At 39.5% G+C, this 23,916-nt stretch overlaps 1 protein-coding gene across 7 annotated transcripts in view; it reads right to left on the bottom strand.

Annotated features, from left to right (window-relative positions):
* Positions 1 to 23,916, bottom strand: part of TASP1 (taspase 1) — a 79,661-nt gene that overhangs the window by 17,460 nt on the left and 38,285 nt on the right. For 6 of the 7 annotated variants that reach the window (XM_068153145.1, XM_068153148.1, XM_068153150.1 and 3 more), the window contains 2 exons: positions 9,170 to 9,280; positions 836 to 946 (listed from right to left, as the gene is read on the bottom strand). In XM_068153145.1, coding sequence (XP_068009246.1) covers positions 836 to 946; positions 9,170 to 9,280 — 222 coding nt within the window. Of the gene's footprint in view, positions 1 to 835; positions 947 to 5,202; positions 5,352 to 9,169; positions 9,281 to 23,916 lie in introns of those variants that run through there. The other variant, XM_068153152.1, reaches the window with a different exon arrangement.

Raw genomic sequence — 23,916 nt, 5'->3', positions numbered from 1 at the left:
AGTTTCATGCTGAAATAATTCATAGGTCCCCAGTCTCAAATCTTTGCCTTCAAGGAGGAACATGGGCTTTATTGTCCCTGGGTTTTATTTCCACCCACCTCTACAGTGCTCGGTTTGCTAATCATTTCTCTACAACAAAACTGCATGACAGTAGCAGCAAGACAGATGGAGATCTTGTTTCTAGGACATGAATAGGGATGAAGTGTTGTAAAGCTCAAAGCCTTCTGAACCAGTCGGCTACTGATGGAGACTAAGCATGGAGTTCTGCTGATCTCAATATAACAGCAAGCACTTCTATTGTCTGAATGCGTAAATAGTAACTGCAACTCATCCAAAAAGATTTTGCTTTGGCATAAGAAAAAATTTCTAACAGTAAAGAAATTCCCATCCAAATTTTAAAATTTTCCCCCAACCATTCACATTCTCAGCTGCAAGAAGAAGGAACAAATGGGAACAGATAGAGTTTTTAAGTGTATAAACCACTGAGGAAGAGTAATAGTCGTATGCATTATCCTTTGCTAAAAATGCAGAGCATATGCTGCCTCACCACAAGCAACCATTATTTCTATGCCATGGTTTTAGAGGGATTCCACACACCCCTCTGAGTCACAGTTCTGCTCAGAAATAACCAGTCTGAAAGAATGCTCTTTTCCGTGGTTTTGGAGAACAAAGCTGACACTACTCTTTCACTTCCTAGAGTTTTACCATATCAAACAATTTCAACTCCTTTGTTTCCTCTGTGGCCTTTGAACAATAGTAACTATGCCCAGACACCTTTTATTTAATCTTTCACTTGGAGTTAGCACCTAGCTCAAGTGAAAATGAGGAAGATTACCTAATAAAGTTGGCTTCTCCTGTGATGACTCAGGCTCTGCTGAACACCTGCAAGACCGAAGAACTATCACACCTCCGAGCACACCATCTTCATTGGCTAGAAATGGTGAACCTGGGTAAAATCATTGGGGAGAATTACTTGCAGCAGGAATTTTTTATTACCTTCCCCCCCCCCCCCATTTTACTTTCCTGTCCTGGAATGTTAACATTGTCACACAGGGTTGAAAAGACTGCCAGATCTACCAGTATTTCCACAAAACCAGCAGTTATATGTTTTTCCTAGTGCTTTTAAGGAGTAACTTCCTAAATAGTGACCTACCAGTAATGCAGAAAGAAAAATGATCTACCTGGAATAAAAAGCATATTACATTTGCAAGTGCAAAACAATTTGCTCATGGATCAAGGGAAATAATAATGAAAAATGGGACATCGAGCTGAAAGAAACTGTGCCTCAACATTTAGTTTTTTCCATAGTATAATTCCTCTTCAACATATTAATCGATGATCTGGATGAAGGGGTAGAGTCAGTCATCAGCAAGTTTGCAGATGACACAAAGTTAGGAGCAGATGTTAGTCAGAGGGTAGAAAGGCTCTGCAGAGGGACCTCGACCAACTGGACAGATGGGCAGAGTCCAATGGGATGGCATTCAACAAGTCCAAGTGCCGAGTGCTGCACTTTGGCTACGGCAATCCCATGCAGAGCTATAGGCTGGGGTCGGAGTGGCTGGAGAGCTCCCAAACAGAGAGGGACCTGGGTGTGCTGATTGACAGCCACCTCAATATGAGCCAACAGTGTGCCCAGGTGGCCAGGAGGGCCAATAGCATCCTGGACTGCATTAGGAATAGTGTGGCCAGCAGGAGCAGGGAGGTCATAGTGCCCCTGTACTCTGCTTTGGTTAGGCTGCACCTTGAGTACTGTGTCCAGTTCTGGGCCCCTCAGTTTAAGAAGAGCATCGAAACACTTGAATGTGTCCAGAGAAGGGCAACAAGGCTGGGGAGAGGCCTTGAACACAAGCCCTATGAGGAGAGGCTGAGGGAGCTGGGATTGTTTAGCCTGGAGAGGAGGCTCAGGGGTGACCTCATTGCCCTCTACAACTACCTGAAAGGTGGTTGTAGCCAGGAAGGGGTTGGTCTCTTCTCCCATGCAACCAGCACCAGAACAAGGGGACACAGTCTCAAGCTGCGCCAGGGGAGGTTTAGACTCAAGGTGAGGAGGAAGTTCTTCACCGAGCGAGTCATTCATCATTGGAACGGGTTGCCCAGGGAGGTGGTTGAGTCATCGACCCTGGAGGCGTTCAAGGGGAGATTGGACGTGGCACTTGGTGCCATGGTCTAGTCATGGGGTCTGTGTTGATAGGTTGGACTCGATGATCCTCGAGGTCCTTTCCAACCTAAGTGATACTGTGATATAAAGATGGTCATACACACACACACTGAATTATTTAAGCCAATCTGGGTCACTTTCACAGTTCATTCATTTTTCCCAGCTTAAAGCACTTTGTACAGAGACATCATCAAACTGCTATACATTGTCTTCCTGGCTGGTTTATGAATGTTAGCAGAAAAGCCAAAACACATCCTACAGTGGCTTTTTAGAATTTAGGACATATGTTATAAAAATGTCTTCTATCAGAAGCTGGAAAAGTTTTAATGTTAGCTGAATCAAGTCTAAGTATTCTTATTCTGGTTTGTAATTTGAAAGATTTCTATAGCTTTAAATGTGGAAACAATGGTATGATGGACATATGATTTAAAATGCCTTAAGCCACAAAACTGCACTGAAGCCCCAAAACACACTAATCACACATTTGCAATACACTGTGATTTAAAGAGAACATAAAATAGCAACAGGCATTTCATGTTTCTTTTCAATTATTTCTTTCTCAATAAATTAATATACCATGTCTAGTGTACAGACATTGTAAAAGGACTTGCTGGCCACAAGAACTTCAGGGCAGATACCCACCAGCCTCCTTCAATTTGCTCACAGCTATTCATGTGATGAAAATTACTCCTTCAATGCAAATAACAAACAACACACAGAAGAAATAAAAGAAGAAAACACAACACAAACCCAACAAAAACAACCAAAACCAATGCACCCCCACAACCCCAAACAACAAGAACCAACTTCAAGCTGTACTGTAAGAAAAACTAAAAGCTTTATCATGTTCTCACTCAGCACAAGAGCAACCATGTTCAAAAGAGATACAAGGCTGTCTAAGAACAGAAGATGGATGTTCTTTATGATGAGAGTGGTAAAATGCTGGATCAGGTTGCCCAGCAATGGGGTTGTGGCCCCCTCCCTGGAGACTCGATGTGGCCCTAGGCCATAGCTGGAGATAGCCCAGCTCACTGATGGGGTTGGACAAGATGACCTTTGAGGGTCCCTTCAAACCCAGTGCAATCTGTGAACTTGTATGCTTAAACAAACTGCACTATCTTATTTGATGTAATACAAACAGATTATTGCCTGTGAAGTGTCACTTGCTTTGTAGAACAACTATTAATAAGTAGATACCAATTACACCTACTGTATTACTCATTGGTTGTGACCAAATCCCTGTGAATCAAGAACCAAACCAATCCTGACATAACAGATAACAAGACAGGAAAGCACATTTGGTTAAAATAGAAATGTAAGGCTTGGCAAGTTGTAAAGAGTTATACCACCTAAATCAAAACCTTTTACCCCATCCTTTCCAAGATGCTGAGTGTATCTCTCATACTCTCACTGCATTAACCAGGTGCTGGTGAAGTATGTGGCATTTCTGCAAGCAAGTGAACAAAACAAGCAAGTGGTTTTCTTCGTAAGGGGCATGACTCCTTTAATCTTTACTTCAGAAACTAAGGTACTTCAAAGACAGCTTCAACTTAAGTCTGCTGACCAAATCTTACACTCAGTTGCATGAATTATCCAGTCTAGAAGCTATGCTCTGGGGAAAAGTCACTGCGAACAGAAGAAAATTTGGTTTGGTTTTTAAGAGGTAGTGTGACTTTAAATAAAAAATAATTTACATCTTGGGCTTCAAGCATATAAGAAAAACTCTCAAGCTTATAATTTCATCCAAAGAAACACTCTACCTATGCACAACCAACTGTTCTCAGGAGAACCCCAGTTCTGCCAGCACTAAAAACGTTTATTTATTGACTTTGAACATGGTGCCTATTGTGTTGCCTAAATTGTGTTCTGAACTAAGTTACTTCCTGCAGTGATTGTGTACCATAGAAACTTTATCACTAATCTATAAAATTTATGTTTTGAAGGCCATGCTTAACACTCCAAAGCTGGAAAACACTGTGAATTAAAAGGTTAGGAACATAGTTCATTAATTTGGTTCTAAAAATCACTCTCTTACAGCTGAGCCACTGAGATGATTCTGTGATCCTGTGCTTTCTTTCCTGTTTGTAGCTATCAGACAGATCCACTCTAGCACAGATTTGATACTAAACTGTAAAATAAGCATTTTATTTACACTCTACCCATATGGAGGACTAACCAGCTGTTTATCAGGTGTTTTAGATTCATACTCTTCCACAGTATAGAAAACATTATCAGCTTCATTGTTTACGTTAGCTTTCAAAGCCTTCAGAACTTTGGTATAAATGCTGACTGTGCTGTGGTGCTTCAGCATCCCCCAGCTTCAACCAAGTGCAGCTAAACAGTTCTAAACTTTCTTGAGCTACAATGTGAGTCAAATTCAGACTTTCAGGTCAGTATCTATGGATCATCTATGCCCCTGCACTTTGACAGCTTGTACATAGGAATGTGTTTAAAGTGAAGCTGTTCACCACTCCTGCTTCTGCTAAAGCAACTTCAAGGTAAGGATATTTCAATAAACATTAGAGGGATATGTAAGCACTAAATAAAGCCTGATTTTAATTTCATGCACCATTATTTGTTAAATATTAAAGTGCAATCTGCCTGAAACCATGTATTTCACAGTAAGTTAAAGCAACTGTGTAAACTTTTTAAAGAAGCTGCCATGAAAACCACCTGTAATTTCAAAGTTTGCAGGTAAGACATTAACAAATTAAATAACTGAAGATAACCACTAACCAATAAAATCCCAGTCTTTTTGAAAATGAGAAGCACAGGCAGGACCCAGACAAACCCTTCTGTAACATCACCACTGTCAGTTTTCAGCTGGTTTTATTGTACAGATAAAGAGCCCTATTCAGTTCTATTGGCCATATATACTTGTGAAGTCATAAACGTGCAGTGGATGAAATAGGTTATATGGAACTTCAAGATCACTTCGTTCTCTTCTCAAATCTTTTCCTCTGTGTTTTCATAGCATGCTTCCTCCATTCTAAAACCACAAAGAACACTGCAAAGCTTATAGAGTGAATATAAGTAACAATAACACTATGCAATGACAGTCACCAGGAGCCTTTTTATTGTTTAAGTTGAAGCTTCCCCCACCAAGCGTTGACTGATAACCAGGAAATTCATATTCTCTGATTCCTAACTGTCCAAACTCCTGCTTCCAAGAGAGGTATTTGACACAAAATTTCTAAAAGAGGAAAAAAAAGTGTCAGTGTTATCTCTTTGCATCAGTGTTACCTGTCTTGCTACCTTTCTGCAGACACGGCTCACCTGTGAACTGAAGCACAACTGAAAAAACATTAATAAAAATACAAGACCAGACATATTTCCACCAAGGAAACAAAAAGTATCAGATTCCAACTATGTCTTTCAGCTCATTATTTTCTAATCCTTCATAAGAAGCTTTAAAGTACAGCTTGTAACCCTGCCCCTGTTAGAAGTCCAGTATTCCTGCCAGTGAGATGACACAAACATTTACTCTAAGTCTGCGTGCCACAAACTTGGCCTCATTTGAAAGGAATGATGAGTAACAAAATACTCTCCTCTTCTGTTTAGAGGTATTTGTGTATACAGAACACCATTCTTCAATCGTGTGCAAAGCCTTTTGTGCTCTTCAACTAGAGATATCAAGCCTAGTCAATTTACATTAAACAAATGGAAGTATGTCAATTTAATTTCTCTCTCCTCCAATTCAACCATCAACTGTACATTCTCCGTAGTAAGCTGGAAAGGATGAGAGAAGCACATCTGCCATTAGTTTGCTCATCACCTGCTGTTTAAACAGCACTCACTGTTTATGCCAGGCGTTCCCTAGCTGGAACCCCTCCCAGGGTTCTATGGAGACTCAAGAGAGCTCTGTAAACAGGAAGCACTAATCTGATGGCAACTGCCAAAATCAGCTGTTCACCCCTCCAGTACAAGTAACACACATTACATCTTTTGATAGAACATTTTCACAGTTGGTTGGGTTTTGTTTTGTTTGTTTCTGATGCCTTTTTTTTTGTGTTGTTTCTATTATAATTCTAGTGAAAGTTTGAGAAGACCACAAAATAGAACTGTAAGAAAGGGCTAGCAAATAAAGAATCCACACCATCCTATCGTTTCCTGCATCAGACTGTATCTTGTGAGATATCCATGAGCACATCATCTACAAAAATTCACAGGAAAAACACATCCCTCTTTAGTATAACCTGTTATTGCAAATGTAATGTATGTTTTCAACTACTGCACTATATTCACATCACCTTTGCATTCCCCATCTTCAGAATTACCAAGATACCCTAAAATTACATTATTCACTATGAGCTTAGTGCTGTATCACATGTAAATAGCAAGATGTGTTTGAATTTGGAGGTCTTAATCAATCAATCTACATTCACAGGATAGCTGAGGACAAACTATGTTATGCTTTCTAATCAAAGCAAAATCCAAGCACTTCACCTATACAAGAAAAAGATGGCTGTATTTTGGCTTTTCCCATATCAGCACTGCCTCAAAACACAACTGAGTAGATAATGCACAAACCTACTGTCAGACAACTTGCTGTGCTAAGTGTCTCAAAATACAAGGATTAAAAGGAATTATAAGCCACATTTTTTTAATTTCTTTCCAACTTTCCTGTCAAGAAAAGCATTAATTTCATTCTGCCTCTAATTCTTTTCACTTCCCCTATTTTTGCTGGTTTTAGTCTGTTTTCCCAAGGCAATATGACATCATACTACTAGCCTCGCAGCTCTGTGTGCAGCTCCTTTTTTTGTAATAAAAACTTTAACATTCAGTATGTTCTTAGGTTCAACACAAACATTTTCAGTAAAGAATACATTGCACATATCACATACACATGTGATATGAGTTAACACCCAAAATAAAACCATCTGATGGCAAAACACATTTGGTCTCAGCAGCGAGGGAAGAATTGCATTTTTGCTAATAGTTATCAAAAAGAAACCCCAGAAAATACAACTGAAAGGAGGTACCTGGACTAAAAGGTTCCTGCATTTTTTGACCTTTCATCAGCCACTTTCAATCAATGACTTTGCTGTAGCTTTCTATGCTCTGTGTGTGCATGCACCAATGTTAAATTGCATAATGACATGCAAAACTTGAACTTGCTTTCAGTATTCCTATCACAACCAGCAAAATAATTTTTAAGAGTATGCACTAAAGACCTGACTTCCCTGAAGTTGGGCCACTTCCATACAACACCTTCAGAGTAGTGCTACAAATTAATAAAGCTATCATATATATGCTTCCTAAAGACTCCCTTTAGGTAAATAAAGCCCTAATTTTGTGGCACCATGCACTGGAGTAAGTGGTTCAGTATAAAAAGTTACAATTGTGCTGCTTTGATTACAATCTCTTTAGCAAACATAGGATTATCTTGTTCTGCATTCCTCTAACACCTAGAAATTACTGTAATATTGCAGTAGATTATCAAGTGCAGCCTTCCAATGCAAAAGTAACTTCCCATCAAACAGTTGAATGTAACCCTGTCAGAAGCAGAGTTTAAGATGGATTCAAGATTATAAATGGAAATAAATTGCAATGCATCGCTTGCCTGGACCAAGGGGAATGGTTTCTGCATGCCCAATAGGTATACACAGCTCTTCTTTCACTTCTAATTAAAGTGCCCTAAACCACAAACTTCAGCAACACAGTGCACAATAAATATTATTTTGCTCACAAGAAATTTAGAAGGTAAACATTGTCTGTGGATTCTAAAGCTTCAAAAAAAAGTAAGAACTATGAAGACAGTGCAAGTCAATATAGAATAGAATAGAATAGAATAGAATAGAATAGAATAGAATAGAATAGAATAGAATAGAATAGAATAGAATAGAATAGAATAGAATAGACCAGGTTGGAAGAGACCTTCAAGATCATCACGTCCAACCTATCACCCAACACCACCTAATCAACTAACCCATGTAACCAAGCACCCTGTCAAGTCTCCTCCTGAACACCTCCAGTGACGGCGACTCCACCACCTCCCCGGGCAGTCCATTCCAATGGGCAATCACTCTCTCTGTGTAAAACTTCCTCCTGACCTCCAGCCTGAACTTCCCCTGGCGCAGCCTGAGACTGTGTCCTCTTGTTCTGGTGCTGGCTGCCTGGGAGAAGAGACCAACCTCTGCCTGTTTACAACCCCCCTTCAGGTAGTTGTAGAGAGCAATAAGGTCACCCCTGAGTCTCCTCCTCTCCAGGCTAAGCAGCCCCAGCTCCCTCAGCCTCTCCTCATAGGGCCAGAAGCCTCACTGGAATCTACACTATCTTCAAAAGTTGAAGTTTATATAGATGCTTTAGTATCCCACATTCACATTCTGGTTATGATCTAAGGGAGGAGAATAAGATCCACAAGAAAGTAATCACGCCTAAGCAGTCACGTGTAATCCTTTTGAATCAAAGAAAAAAACTGGTTTTACTTTACAGTAGTCCTGAGTGAAATCTGCTTCACATTTTCAAGAAATTAAGTTCATCACGTAAATAGCAAATCCCAATCTGTTTGTCCAAAGCATTTAATTAGAACATGCAGTGGCTCTGAGGCCTATTATAAAAGGGTTAAGATGATGAACAATTTCTTAATAATGCTGCTAAACCATCGATTCTAAAATATGCAATTGTGCGCCACAGCCAGTGATTCAGGCAGGAAATTATTCCTTCAATACTCTTCATGACTCACATCATAATTAAGATGTTCCAAAAGTTTTCCTCTAGACTTGCTAAACTATTCTTCTATCATACAGAATCACAAAACATCAGGGGTTGAAAGGGAACTCCAAAGATCATCTGGTCCAACAGCCCTGCCAGAGCAGGATCACCTAGAGTAGGTCACACAGGAATGCATCCACGCAGGTTTTGAATGTCTCCAGAGAAGGAGTTTAATATTTTTAAGATGTAACACCACATTAAATTTGAAGCCAACTGTAACATAAAGCTTCAACAGAAATCACACAAATAAGTATTTTATGTCATGCAATGTTTAGGCAATTAGCACCACGCACTTACCAATAAACTTGTTTTGCATAGTCTCTAGGAGAGCTTGGTGGGCATCTTCTGTTTGCAAAGCACATGAACATTCTCTGGCCAGTATGGTTCGGACAAGGTGCTCTCCACAACCTAAACAAATTAAGATTGTTTGGAATGGTCAGAATATGGAATGGTCAAAATATAGATATCTCTGTGAAGAAATTCTGGCATGATTTCACACCATTTAAAAAACAAAACAACCCCCCAAAAAACCAAACCAACCAAATAAAAATGAAGTAAGCACCACCAGCAAAAAGATGCATATGACAGGTTTCTTTCTCAAAGAGAGTGACATTAGGTCACATGGAAATTCATCAATGCCAGCAGTTTGTCAGCTTCCCTGAAATTTCTACTGCACAGAAACACAAACTTAGAAAAGGTAAGTACAGAAAGAAGAAACAGAACACTGAGACTGTTTCTGACTTGCCATCTTTATCCAGAACCTACCGTTCTCTCTCCAAGAGTTCATTTACTAAACATTTTCACAGGCCTGATGAAACTTCCTTCAAACCACAAACACCTTTAGTGAATGCCACAGTAACTCCTTTGCACACCATAATCTTGTTTGTTCCATCTGATTTAGCCTTTTGTCAGCAATGGAATACAGTTAATTTACCTATTACCTATGCTTTTTTGACACGGTGCCTTTTCATTGGACTCCTAACAAAAATTCCTGTAATTTGAAGGTTTGCTTTTAAGCAACTAAAAAGCTCCAGTAAACCACCAGTTACCGTCTCAGTGCTTTCTGTAACTACTCCCTGAAACCCGTTGATGACAAATGGGTCATGAGTGCTACTCAATCTGCAGGAACACTTTCACACCTGCTGGTTTTCTCCCATGTTCCAGTCCATTCCTATACTGTGCATTGGGACACAGAGCTGCAGTCAAATGGTACAAGTGAGTGTTCACTGGATCTACATTTTCCTGGACAGGAAAGACACTGGTGACACCTTCTGCATGTATACAGAAACCATTCTTCTATTACTCCTCCCTTGTGGTTACATTTTTCCTCAATGACAAGGAAGCAGATGAAGCACCTAGAAGAGGTCTAACCAAGAAACAGTTAAGCTGAAATGTGCCATCCAGTCAGAAAAAAGGAAAAGCACAACTAATTTATAGCTGTAAAAAGACAATTATTTCAAATCACCTAAATTTAGGTGATTACAGCTTGATTAGACTTGTAACTTCAGAGGATATCAAGACCTAAAACTGCATTAGACAATGGAATATATATTGAGAAGTGGAATATAGTTAGGTCCCAATTATCTACATATATTTGTATTGATTTTTTCATTAAACATGACAAGGTGCAAGCACTGTGCTGGCTCCACAGGGGAACAAAAAAAATCCAAATTGCTATAATCCAGTTGGACTTTAGCTCAGGTGCAGAACTACATAAAAACATCTGCACACATTACAGACACACTTTATGGCTGGAAATAATCTAGATGCTTTTATGTGGCAGAGGGTTGGAGCTGGTAAGACATCAGTCCTACACTGCCTTCAAGACAAAAGCAGCTCAGTCTCCTTGGATAATACTCACTTTACTGAAAGCACTAATAAGCCCAGAACATAGAAAACTGAGCAATTCTGGCTGAAGCCAGCCCAGATCTGGTACAAAGAAAGAACTAATGACCAAACTCAACCCAAACTGGCTCCAGGGCAGCCTGCTGAGCGCCTCTTCCCTGCGCTTCCCAATACATTGAACGGTTTGGGCACAACATTGAATGAACACACATCAGCAGGTCCAGTGCAGTGTCTTGGAGCTACTCACAGACTGGCTTCTTGTTCTTGCCATTAATTTGGAGCCCTAATTTCCATGTCAGCTTACTCCAAGGATCTTTCTCTTTACTTGTCACATGATTATATCCTAACAGCCCCCATACCAAAAAAGATCCCTCGCCCTTCATTGTCCAAGATTAAAAAAAGAACACCAAAAAACCACCATGGAACATTGTATATGCATTAGCTCTCAGAGAATAAGATCAGGGACCAGAGTGCAGAAAAATCATGTACAGAAATCCTAAAATATTAGTCTCTTCAATATTACATTTTATTGTTCAGTTATGTACTCATTTTAAGTGTCTCCTGATTAACACAATTGCGTTAAACTGAAATGTTTTAAGTGGTTACTTTGGCACTGGATCTACATATAATCAGCACAACAGAAGGACAAGAAATTTTTAATATACAATCTGGTATACAAAGAAAAACATGTACATTTAGAGGAAAATGAAAGAGCTGAAATACTACAACATCAACACAATAAAAGAAGGCAGCTCTTGAGATCACAAGAATTAAAGTGTTTTCATTGAAACTGCTAAGCTCTCCAGTTACTGAGGAAAGTGAAGATGGATCTTAACCAGGTCAAGAGGCTCACATGACAGCATCCTCAACAGCTGCTTACAAGCAGATCTGTCCATTCATTGCCTCATTTCCATGTTTAAAAGCTTTTGTCCAGACTAGACTTGCTCGAGATAATGTATAAAGGATATGTGAAAACTACAAGACACATTTTATCCATAGATCACAACATGGCTATCACTTCTTTTTTTATACTAAGAAAATTTAGTCATTATTAAGTTTGCTGTAAAGAATCAAACTAAATAAGCATATGCTCCAGAAAAAAAAAAGAAAAATTAGCATTTATTTTTTTCTTGCAAAGAACCTTTAAATATAACATTTATATCCCATGTGAGTTAAGAAGCATGGGAATCAAGCAAATGGGACAAAAATCAGGGTGAGCTTACACATCTCCTATGCATCTGGTAATAAAATCAGATGTCACTACTTCACAATTTTTAATTCCTAAATTGGCATCAAAAGACAATAGCCATTTTCCAGCATGATGTACAAAGTTATTTTTCCCTAAGAGAATTATTTTATTGAAGAGTTCCCATAACTTGAAGTCTGGTACAAAGGAAAAAAATGATGAGAGAAAATTTAATATAGGTTAAGAACAGCTGCAGCTCACTGATGTGATCCAGGATCAACCACAAGGAAAGCTGCCTTGTAATTCTACTAACACATCACACATCTCTACATCCCCACAGACAAAGTAATTTCTTTTTGTCACATTTATGTCAACCTATAAGGCAGCAAACTTACAGACTGCTGCTGGCAACCTAAGTAAAAATCTTTCAACACATCACATGCCAGCAATCCATAGGGAGAGATAACTATGGGAAATAATGCCCTCAATTTTGAAAAGAGAAATTTGTTACTCCAGTTTTTGATGTAGGAACATCTATTTTTTAACAAAAATAACTAAACAGCATTTCATGTATTTTGACCACTTAAAGACTGAAGAAAAGAATTACCCTAATTATTCCAATAGAACTGCCCTTCTGATCCTTGTGGTCCCTTCCAACCCTGAATGATACTATGATACTATGATTATCCCACGTCAGAACCAAACATTGCAATGTGAACTGCCCTGCAGGTTTAACAGTCTTGTATGTCTCTACAGTTTCAAACTGGGAAAACACTTTAGGTAATACTGAGACTAGACACAACCCAAATGAATAGAGAATTGCAGCAATTTAAACCTAATTTATAACTTACAATACAAAAGTTGTGGCTTCAAATTTATAGTTCCATTCACTTGTAATCTAACCACCAGCATCAGCCAACTTCCAAAAATGTTTTATTAACATGACTTAAGACAGCAACTCCAGTCAAAGCTACTGTAATTCATTTCAAATCATACAAAAACTGATGAAAATGTAAATGTGGTCCATTCATTTAACTATCTCACATTATGCAACACTCAACTGCATGTGTTATTAGACTGTGCAGCTTCTCACTAAATAATACTGAAACCAAATCAACAGGGATTCCTCATGAGAATTTTTCAATTGTACATGAAAATCTCCAAGGCACTTGTTTTAATAACTTCCCTATAAACATAGTTGAAATAATTTGATTATCTTCTCCCAGTTAAGATGATGACTTCTTGGATAATCTCAAGCTCATCATATCTCAGAGACAAACACTTTGGACTGACTAACCAGACATTCCATAAGACTTCACACAACAGTGACTCAAATGAAGATTGCTGTCCAGAAAAAAGTCCTGGCTAGGTTAGTGCTTCTCACTGAAATAACTGTTTCATGCAATAAAGATTTTTCTTTCCTAACAGCAAGACTGTAAACATTATGTTGCCTACTCTTCACTTCTGTATTGACAAAACCACCACTGGCCATGTTTGCAGAGGTAAGTACAATTAATTACTCTTCTCTAGGATCATCACTGGCTGAAGTGAGCAATGTTTCTACAGAAAATGTATAGCCTATTTTGCTAAATGCACAGGAACATGCAAAGGCAAATATTTTGATACAAATTTCTAGCATTCTAGGTTATAGAGAATGAAGTTTAAAAACAGATTCCTAAAGGCTCCAGAGGTATATGGCAGCAACAGGCTCACATGAAAAGGGAAGCCAAGGAGGATAAGGCTCGGCAGACACAACACATTTGTTTTGTGCTCTGTATTCTTGAAATCTGAGTCTCAAAAAAAGCCCTACAACCAAACAACAAAAAAAACCCAAACTCTAACAAAACTCCCACCCAGAAAACTTGTCTTAAATCAGAACTTTCTAACCCTGCTGAAAACAGGTTGGAGATCATACAGAAAATCCATGGTGATATTTTTATCAGAGCTGATTTCCAGAGAAGCATATCTTCTTTGGCTCATACCACAGTACAGCTTTTAATGCACTGTTTCTTTCAAAGCGCAAAACTGACTAACATGGAAGTATGACTTCCCTCTTCTGTGCACACCTGAATGGGTGCAGAGAATTAAGACAAGAATCAGTCATGGAAACATGCCACTATGCTAACAGATAACAATAATTTTTGCACTGTCAGATGTAATTTCAGTAGTGGGCAGATAATGTGCATAGAAAGAAACTCTTTTGTACCTGAATGTCAGTATGTGCACAAGACAAGAAATGTATCTGAAGTTAGATAGAAGCAGCCCAAAATGTTGTATGAGGAGTACACACCTTGCTTCACACTTCTAACATCTCCTGCATGTTGTATCTGCTCAGATCAATAAGGAACAAAACTTGGCAAAGACGAGTTTTCTAAGCATACAAGTCACCACCCATTATGCTGAAGAGCCAGGCCCAGTCTGCACCTCAGGTACTGTTTAGCTCTAAGAAGACAGTGGGTTTTAATCTCCAAGTATTCTTTAAAGTTTTGTTCTGTTTAACTTGTCAGTAACAAACTGCACATAAATTCAACAGCATACCACTAGATAGGCACATACTTCAGGGCTGTGGAGACAATCTTGGTGCAGTTTGTGAAAGCATCAGTTGCTGTGCTGAGAAAACAGACGAGCCCCCAGAATTTACAACTGAACTTATAACTTGGTTATTTTCCTTACTAAGTGATCTTTAACAGCTAATAGCTCTATCCTGTAGCAATTTGCTAGTTTGCCTTTGCACAAATTTCACACCCACCAAGTTACTAGATGTTTTTCATGGGTTTACTTTAGGGCTTGGTTTTGGTGGGTTCTTTTGGTTGGTTGGGTTTTTTTGTCATTGTTAAGATTGTTCATGTCTTTATTTTTACAGAATTACAGTTTTGGTTGAAAGAAACCTTTAAGATCATCAAGCTTAACTGCTACCCCAGCGCTGCCAGGTCACCACTGAGCCATGTCAGCGACAACTATACATCATTTAAACACCTTGAGGGATGGTGATTCCACCAGTTTCCTGAGCAACCTGTTCCAAGACTTGACAACCCTTTCATAGTTTCATTCAGGGTTGGAAGGGACCACAAGGATCATCCAGTTCCAACCCCCCTGCCATGGGCAGGGACACCCCACACTAGATCAGGCTGGACAGAGCCTCATCCAGCCTGCTCTTAAACACCCCCAGGGATGGGGCCTTGACCACCTCCCTGGACAACCCATTCCAGGGTCTCACCACTCTCATGGGGAAGAACCTCCTCCTCACATCTAGCCTGAATCTCCCCACCTCCAGCTTCATTCCATTCCCCCTAGTCCTATCACTACCTGAGATCCTGAGAAGTCCTTCCCCAGCCTTCCTGTAGGCCCCCTGCAGATACTGGAAGGCCACAATCAGGTCACCTCGGAGCCTTCTCTTCTGCAGACTGAACAGCCCCAACTCCTTCAGTCTGTCCTCATAGGAGAGGTGCTCCAGCCCTCTGATCATCCTTGTGGAATTTTTCCCTAATATACAACCTAAACCTGCCCTGCCTGGCACAAGCTGAAGCAGTTTCCACTTGTCCTATCAACAACCTATGCAAAATTTTATACTATTTGACAAAAATATGAAATCTGAGTGATAATCTTTTAACTTTAATCTAACTTTCTGTACCAAACAGTATCTAATTACATAATTCATAGGTTACACAATCTTTAACTTGCTGTAAACACTGGTCCTTATTTTGTGCTACATTGAAGAAACTAAGGATTAAATTGCTGTTTTCCTCAGCAGAGTGACTTCTCAAGTAGATTTCTAATGCTTGAAATCACCACAAGAAGAGGGGAAGGAACCCAGCACAGTGTAAGCCCAACATCCCACACAATGCATGCTCTGCTTCTTACAATGTTCTACCAATGGAGCCAAGATGGCAAACGAAAGAAAGGCCTTCTGCAAAGCAAGGGCCTCCAAACAGCATGTCAGAAAGAAATTGTTTTTCTGCTCCTTTTGATGGGAGATGCTTTCAAGTCAGGAAATTAGAAACAGGTGTGCCAGAGGGGGCACACACATCCATGCACCACACTGAACAACATATGTTTTCAATTTTCAGACATGAAAAAGACTCCTGTTGAATGGAAGGAGAAATGAAAATCTAACTTGCTTTCTGCAAGCCATAAGTAGAGCTTATGGAGCTCTGACAAGCTGCCGGAGCCTGTCTAGCTATTGAACATACAGTACCTCAACACAGAGTGTTGGAACTTGTTTTAAAGGAGTACAAAATGGAAACTTGCATTACTGACATTCATTTGAGAATGGAAAAATTAATCTAGTTTATTCCACTGCCAAAATATAATTATTCTCTTTTCAGAAACTAAAGAGAGAAGCTACAGGTTATCTGCACTTTATTGTCTATTCCACAAAGCAGCAGCATCTGAACCTAGTCCTGTTAAGTTCTTCAGCTTTGATGTTGTTACTTTAAGTTAAATAGTAGTGCCTAGAAGTGTCAGTTAGCAAATTAAAACTATTGATTTTGCTTAATTTCCCAAATTGCAGTTGACAATAAAGTAAACACAAGCTGTCAATGTGGCTTACAGCCCAGAGGCCGACTGTGTCCTGGGCTGCATCAAAAGAAGTGTGACCAGCAGGATGAGGGAGCTGATTCTCCCTCTCTACTCTCATCAGACCCACCTGCAATACTGCATCCAGTTGTGGTGCCCACAGCATAAGAGGGACATTGAACTGCTGGAGCAGGTCCAGAGGAGGGCCACAAAGATGATCAGAGGGCTGAAGTAAGTCCACTATGGGGACAGGCTGCAAGAGTTTGGGCTGTTCAGCCAGGAGAGAAGGCACCACGCAGATCTTACAGTCATAGAATCATAGAACCAACAAGGATCCTCAAGGATCTTCAAGTTCAACCTGTTACCCAAGACCTCATGCCTACTAGACCATGGCACCAAGTGCCACAACCAGTCCCCTCTTGAACACCTCCAGGGACGGCGACTCCACCACCTCCCTGGGCAGCACATTTCAATGGCCAATTACTATTTCTGTGAAGAACTGTCTCCTCTCCTCACGCAGCTTGAGACTGCATCCTGTTGTTCTGGTGCTGGTTGCCTGGAAGAAGAGACCAACCCCCTCCTGGCCACAACCACCCTTCAGATAGTTGTAGACAGCAATAAGGTCTCCCCTGAGCCTCCTGTTCTCCAAGCTAAACAATCCCAGCTCCTTCAGCCTCTCCTTGTATGGCTTATGCTTAAGGCCTCTCACCAGGCTCGTTGCCCTTCTCTGGACACGTTTAAGCATCTTAATGTCCTTCCAGTACCTGAAGGGAGCTAGGAGAAAGCTAGGAAGAGACTTCTTTGCAAGGGCTTGTACTGATAGGATGAGACAGAATGGACCAAAGCTTTAAGATGGTAGACTTAGACTAGGTATTAAGAAGAAATTCTTTCTATCAAGGGTGATGAGACACTGGAACAGGTTGCCGAGGGAAGTTGTGAATACCCTCTCCCTGAAGGTGTTCAAGGCCAGTGGAAGGTGTCCCTGCCCATGGCAGGGCATAGGAACTAGATGATCTTTAAGGTCCCTTCTAACCTAAACCATTTTATGAATAATTTCTAGTGATGTCTAATGGAAACACAGTGAAACCTGTATTTTAGTAAGCTCTGGTTGTCACTATCAGCATCTCTAGTAAACGCTAACTAAAACTTACTTTAAAAAAAACAAAACAAACCCAAAAAACAGTACAATGAAAATATTTGGCTGGTAAGATACTGATACAATTACTTACATATTAAAATAAAAACTTAAAGTCTAAGCCTGAAAAGACATAAAATGCAATGCAGCACAATGCACTAGAGCACTAAGTTAAAGTAGGATAACTTTTAGTTTTCTGTACTCCTATCAGCTGCTGCATCTTGCCCTCATATTAGCAAGGGAAATTTTTAGCTTCCTGCTGCCACCAAGAACACCTGCAAATAAATTCCTGTCCAGTTCCTAAAGCAGTGATACTGGTGGGATCAATGAAGCACATTCTTGCTGCAGACAGAAAATTCTTAAATGATTTGACTTCCAAACTACAGAACACCTACTAAGAATATGCAAATGGAAACTTTCCAGAAGGCTGCAACTTCAGTACGTTTGGGTAGGTTTCAAAGACAACAGAAGACAAATTCAACATCCAGAAAAACTGAGTCTAAAGCACTTTCTCCAAGGAAAACTGGGAAAATACTTTATACATCTCTACATTTTCAATGTGGGCAAAATAAGCTAACATCACTCTGAAGAACAACTCATCCATTGTTTTGACAATTATACAGATAAGAAAAAGGCTAAAGAGTTAAAATATGCCCAACATATGAACCCTTCACTTCTAAATAGTTTGAACTGTCAGGTAACTTTAGCTACTGAAAAAAATGTATTTGTTTCATTATCCCAAACAAGAAGAATTTCAGATATACCTCAAGAGAGGTATGGTTCCATTCAAGAAGATATGTGTTCTATATCCTTTATATTAAATGTATTTTTAAAGATTAATTGTGGTTAAAGTGTAGAGGAAAGAGCAAACTCTTCTTTGCCTAGGCCTTCATCAGAAGCTTTGTTGCCATCAGTCTCTTTGTAAAAATACTAACCTTTGCAAACTACATCACATTTGTCATACAAACTTACAGCAAAAGAAATAAGATGGTAGCTTATGTGTTACCTATCTAAGTTTTTCTAATCATGTTAAAATGCTTAAGACACAAAAAGAGAGCTCAGGTTGCTGCTGTTTTCATTTCATTTTGCATCCTTGCACCTATTTCCAGCCATTTGGGCGAGTCATGGCAAACAGGAACGGGATTAACAGCCTTCAGTGGAGATGGTGCTGCCTGGTTGGCTGCTGCTCCACCTTATGACACACAGTTCTGTGAGCAGCAGGCCTTCTTCAGGATACTACCACTTCTAAGAAGTCCGTACAGCTTCATGCTTACAGTATATTAACACATTAAGTCTAATGAAAATTTCTAGAGGCAATAGCACTCTTTTGATTGTTGCATCCATCCAGTTCCGCTTCAAAAAACTTTCTGAAGGTAATTCAACCAACCGTTCTGATTATCTTGTGGACAAATGCCTCGGCTTTGAATGCTGTGGTACTGCTCTTAATTGACTGCTTGTTAATGCTACATTCCAACAAACCACCTCTGCCTGCTGCTTCCTCCCTCTTCACACAGCCTTGTGGTGGGAGCGAGTTAGTTCAGACACCACATGATACAGCATTGAAGCCTCCAAAGAGCATCTGGACACAGAGACTAAATTCTTGAAGGAAACAAACATTTCAGAGGTAAATACTGATCTGTCTGGAAATAGACCTTTCTTCTACCTTCTGCTTCACTGAAACAATGATCTAACTCTTTACCACATGCAGCTGCTTCATCTGTGATGTATTAAATGACCTATTTTTTTCTCCAGATCTTACAGGACTAGACTGATTTTGAGAGATAATTAATATTTCTACAAAAACAGTCAGTGTATCATACTATTTCACACAGTTTAGCTCAAACAGTCCATACAGGATACAAAATTTGCATGTGAAATTCCTATGAAAGTTTGGAGCATGAATTCAAAAGGATGCAGGCCAGACAGACAAGTGGCACTTGACCACATATCAGCAGTCACTGGATCCCAGCATGGCTACGACTACCCTCAACACATGGGGGTGACAAAGTCAAAGCCCTAAATAACAAGACACTTTAACCATTAAAGCTTCTTTTAAAAAAATATATATTTAACTCCACAGATCTGCACATCACTGCAATTCCTGTGGAAAACTAGTTTTAAAATAAGAATCTACAGGCTTCTGTAAGGAGAGACTGAAATGCTGGCTGAGGGCATAAACTCAACAACCAGTTTAACAAGCACGGGACATCTCTTCCTAAATGTCATTTTTTGTCTCACATTACCCATCCATGAGACACAGTGGACTGGGAAGAACAGCAGATACAAACCAAAAAAGTGAAAATTTCAGCAGGGAAAGGAAGAAGGAATACACTTCATTCATTATTGATAAGGATTCCAAAAACAGGCATGCACTGCTTATGTGCTCAGAACAAAGTCTGTGTATGCATTCCAAAAATACTGCTGTTATCTGTATCTGATTTTCATTCAGACAGGAGCAGGCTCTGGGCAGGGAAGAAGAGGAGGCTCAGGGGTGACCTCATTGCCCTCTACAACTACCTGAAGGGTGGTTGTAGCCAGGAAGGGGTTGGCCTCTTCTCCCAGGCAACCAGCACCAGAACAAGGGGACACAGTCTCAAGCTGCGCCAGGGGAGGTTTAGACTCGAGGTGAGGAGGAAGTTCTTCACCAAGCGAGTCATTCCTCATTGGAATGGGTTGCCCAGGGAGGTGGTTGAGTCATCGACCCTGGAGGCGTTCAAGAGGAGATTGGACGTGGCACTTGGTGCCATGGTCTAGTCATGAGGTCTGTATTGATAGGTTGGACTCGATGATCCTCGAGGTCCTTTCCAACCTCAGTGATACTGTGATACTGTGAAGAGCAAGACATCATCCAAAGACTTACCCCAGACACAACCCTCAACTGCACCCCAGTTTTGGTCTATAAATCTGATACCCCAGCTACTTTCTCAACAAAGCACATTATAAGGCTTCAGGTCTGAGTCCAAAGTTATTTGTTAAAATGCTCAGTATGTTTAAAGATTCTACTTCTTTTTCTTTAGGATTATACACCATAATTAGATCCCATTTATATTCTCCCTAGGACATGACATCACTCATTTTCCTGTATCAAATATTTGCTTCAAATGAATTACAGTAAAAGCTGGAGACTTGGAAGCTTTGTGTTAGAGTCTCTGCATTTTGTAAATAATGCAAAACCTTCTGTCTGCCTTCAGAAATGCAATACAAAAAGGCTTGCTGGCTTCAGTGGCTGATATTCATATGCAAAGCACACCACCCAGGCATGAAGAACGGGTAAGATAATATTGTAAAGCTGTAAAAAGGAATGCAGCATGTTATTCACAGACTTCACATTTCCACTCAGAAATTCCATTTGTGGTCACAGTTTCAAAGGCTCCTGCATTAGCTGTTACTTTAAATTTTATATTTATCTTTACATTCTGTATTTAAGGTCCTGTACATCCAAAGAGAATTAGTACTCTTCAACTTGCCTCCCAGGAAAAAAAACTCAGCCTGCCTTTTACCCCAGAAGTATCACTTTTTGGCCCAGTTAGTAAACAGAATACTCACAATCATCATGGATATTCCAGCTAGGGAGGATATTCAATGCCACATTTGATATTATTTTGAATGAGAAGACTATACAAAGTATTTGATTCCTATTATGTTCAGGAAAAAATAGGAAATGTTTTCTTAAAGTACAGCCAAGAAATGGACTATTGTTCCCCCTGCGGTTTGGTTTTGCTCACAAATGTTTTCCCTCTAAATAATACCCATCTTCCTGTGTTTACATTCATATACCAATAAAAGCCATTCACTGAAGAGTTCTGAGAGGCCTTATGAGTCTGATTGTTTGGCCTCTTCTTTTTGGGAGGCGGTGGGGGTGCTTAAAGAGGATGGATTTTTGTGCCTGCGTGTGACTGTACAAATATGTGCACACACACTCATACATTAGACTTTAAAACCTAAAGACCTGGCTTCTAATACACTGATCCACTTCAGCTGTTAATTGCACTTACACCAAATGAAGGCGACTGGTCATCTCATTTAAGTAGCTTTCACTCAGTCTCTACCAGCAGTCTTGCGTGAATGGCACTTGCAGAACATTGTTAGATGTCACAGTTAAGGTTGCCCAGGCATCTTAGATGTGTCTGTAACATTCTCTGAATTTCTTCAATTTCAATACTGGTTTTGAGATACTTCCAGAATTTCTGTAATGTTTACCCTTCAGATGCCAATAAAGTCTCACAACTTTTTGTATGGGGGGCAGGAGTTCAGGTTTTTTGGTAAGTTTTTGGTGTGGATTTTTAGTTAAAGGAAAAAAAAAAAATAGTAATTTTAAACATCATCCATCAGAATGTCTCCAAATGGGTTTACTTGTTTAGACACAAATGGATCTTTAGAGCTTCAGAATAAACCTTGAATGTAAGGCCCTTGATATTCAGTCATTCCTAAGTTTGACCATCTCCTCCTCCTGTCTTTCAAAAGTTCTTCATATTTTGATTTCAGTTGTTCCAGCCCCTGTTGAACTACAGTCATAAAATGTGAGTTTTACAATATCCTGTGTTTTATAAACCATGAAGTAACTTTTGAAAAGCCAAAAGGAAATAAACCCAAAAGACAGTGTGGCTAAACAACAAAGCCAAGAGACTGTTAGAGGTAAGAAAATACCGTTTAAAATGTTGAAGTCATGCCCAAACAAGTTCAGCACCACCACCTTTGGCACATTCAACGTAAAATTGTGACAAAAATGGCCAAAAATGTTTGGGAACAATTTGCTAAAGGCATTAGGACTGACACCAAATCCTGCCTGAACACAGAAGCAGGAAGCCTGCCAGCATCCAGAGTGCCAACAGAAGATCAAGATGTAAAAGCAGGTCTTCAAAAATTACTTGACCGCTGAAAGCAAGCTACATGAATTTGGACGTACTTTCAGGGTGATGGCTTTCCTTTCCTGCCTGTTTTGCAAGAGAAAGGTATTGAAAGATGCATCTGAAACTGGAGTTTCAATAGAAGGATTTTAGAATGAAGTTAACCAAAAAAATCAAGAATAAAAACCTACTGTGCTACTGTCTCATTTGAACCAACACTTTTCTTTTTTGCAAGAAAGCTTCTAAAAAGGTAATCTGTCACAGAACAGGAAAAATATTCCCAGTAAAATTTAAATAACCAGTCTATGTAAAAAATGAAATAAGAACCCTTGAGAAAGTCATCCTGCCTATTACAAACAAAGATATCTCCAGTTCACAAAGCCCTAAGCTCACAAATTGCTACGAGCTTGGATAACAGCGGAAGTGTTTTCCCAATCCTGTAGTATTTATTTGAGACCTGCAAACATAATCTGTCTGGACCTCTGGTTCGACCCAATATACTCAATTCATATGATCCTGCCAGTTCCACAAGGATTACTATTTCCAAGAGTTTATATTCTGTATACTTTGAAATAAGATTCCAGACTCTCCTTCCCCCATGCTTTCCTCAACCTGTTCACTCTCTTGCTGAAAACAGCCTCCAAAATCCAAAGAAAGCAGCAATTTAATAAGTAGGAATTAAAATAGTTTGCAATACCGTTTACAACACAATAGTTTATAATCTGGCCCTTAACAATTGATTGTAGAAATTAATGGCAAAGAATATCCATGTGCAAGACTGAATACAGAGCCTGAAACAGGAAACTTTCATGGCTTAAGAGTGAAAACCATAGAAATACAACCTGATTGTATATTTGGCTAATTTTATGCACATAATTTTAACTGCTTTTACATGCAAGTGTAAAAGTGCATGTAAAATGAAACAGGAATGTGCAGGCACACACACTGTTATTTAGACAATCATGAAAGTTTCATTTATTACTGGCTTTTTATATGTATGTCCACACAAAACCAGATTAGAAACCTGGAAAACGGGGATGTCATCAGTATTACAAATCCAATCCAGGCCAAGTAATAACAATTACTTTCTTTTAGGAAAATGAGCTTTCTAAATTAAGGCATCTTTTAGAGAGAGTTTAGACAGCACTTTTATTCAAAAAACATAAAAGCCATGCAGGAACTATGGATGTTAACATTATTTTCTTGCATAGCCTTGGCAATCTCACCTTTTGAATATCTGCAGATGTTTATGACCCTAGATGCTTATGATCGTGTTGTGATCCAGCCAAGTTGTAACTTTGATTCTTTCAACCTTGCCTATAACTTAATTTTTCCATCCTTCTACCCCTTCATTAATTTCATGCTTCACATTGTTGGATGCTCCTACTTCCAACAGTCAGGCATCAAAATATTTTAAAACTACACTAAACATAAGTTACATGATAAAATAAAACATTATGAGCTTCTGAAAACAGGAAAAAATAACGGTATTGATTACAGAAGAGTTCTCACTTCC

The sequence above is a fragment of the Melanerpes formicivorus genome, unplaced genomic scaffold (genome assembly GCF_026170545.1).
Source record: "Melanerpes formicivorus ecotype bairdi unplaced genomic scaffold, bMelFor1.0.p_v2 SCAF_25, whole genome shotgun sequence".
Classification (NCBI taxonomy): domain Eukaryota; kingdom Metazoa; phylum Chordata; class Aves; order Piciformes; family Picidae; genus Melanerpes; species Melanerpes formicivorus.
This window is presented reverse-complemented; position numbering and strand designations above follow the sequence as displayed.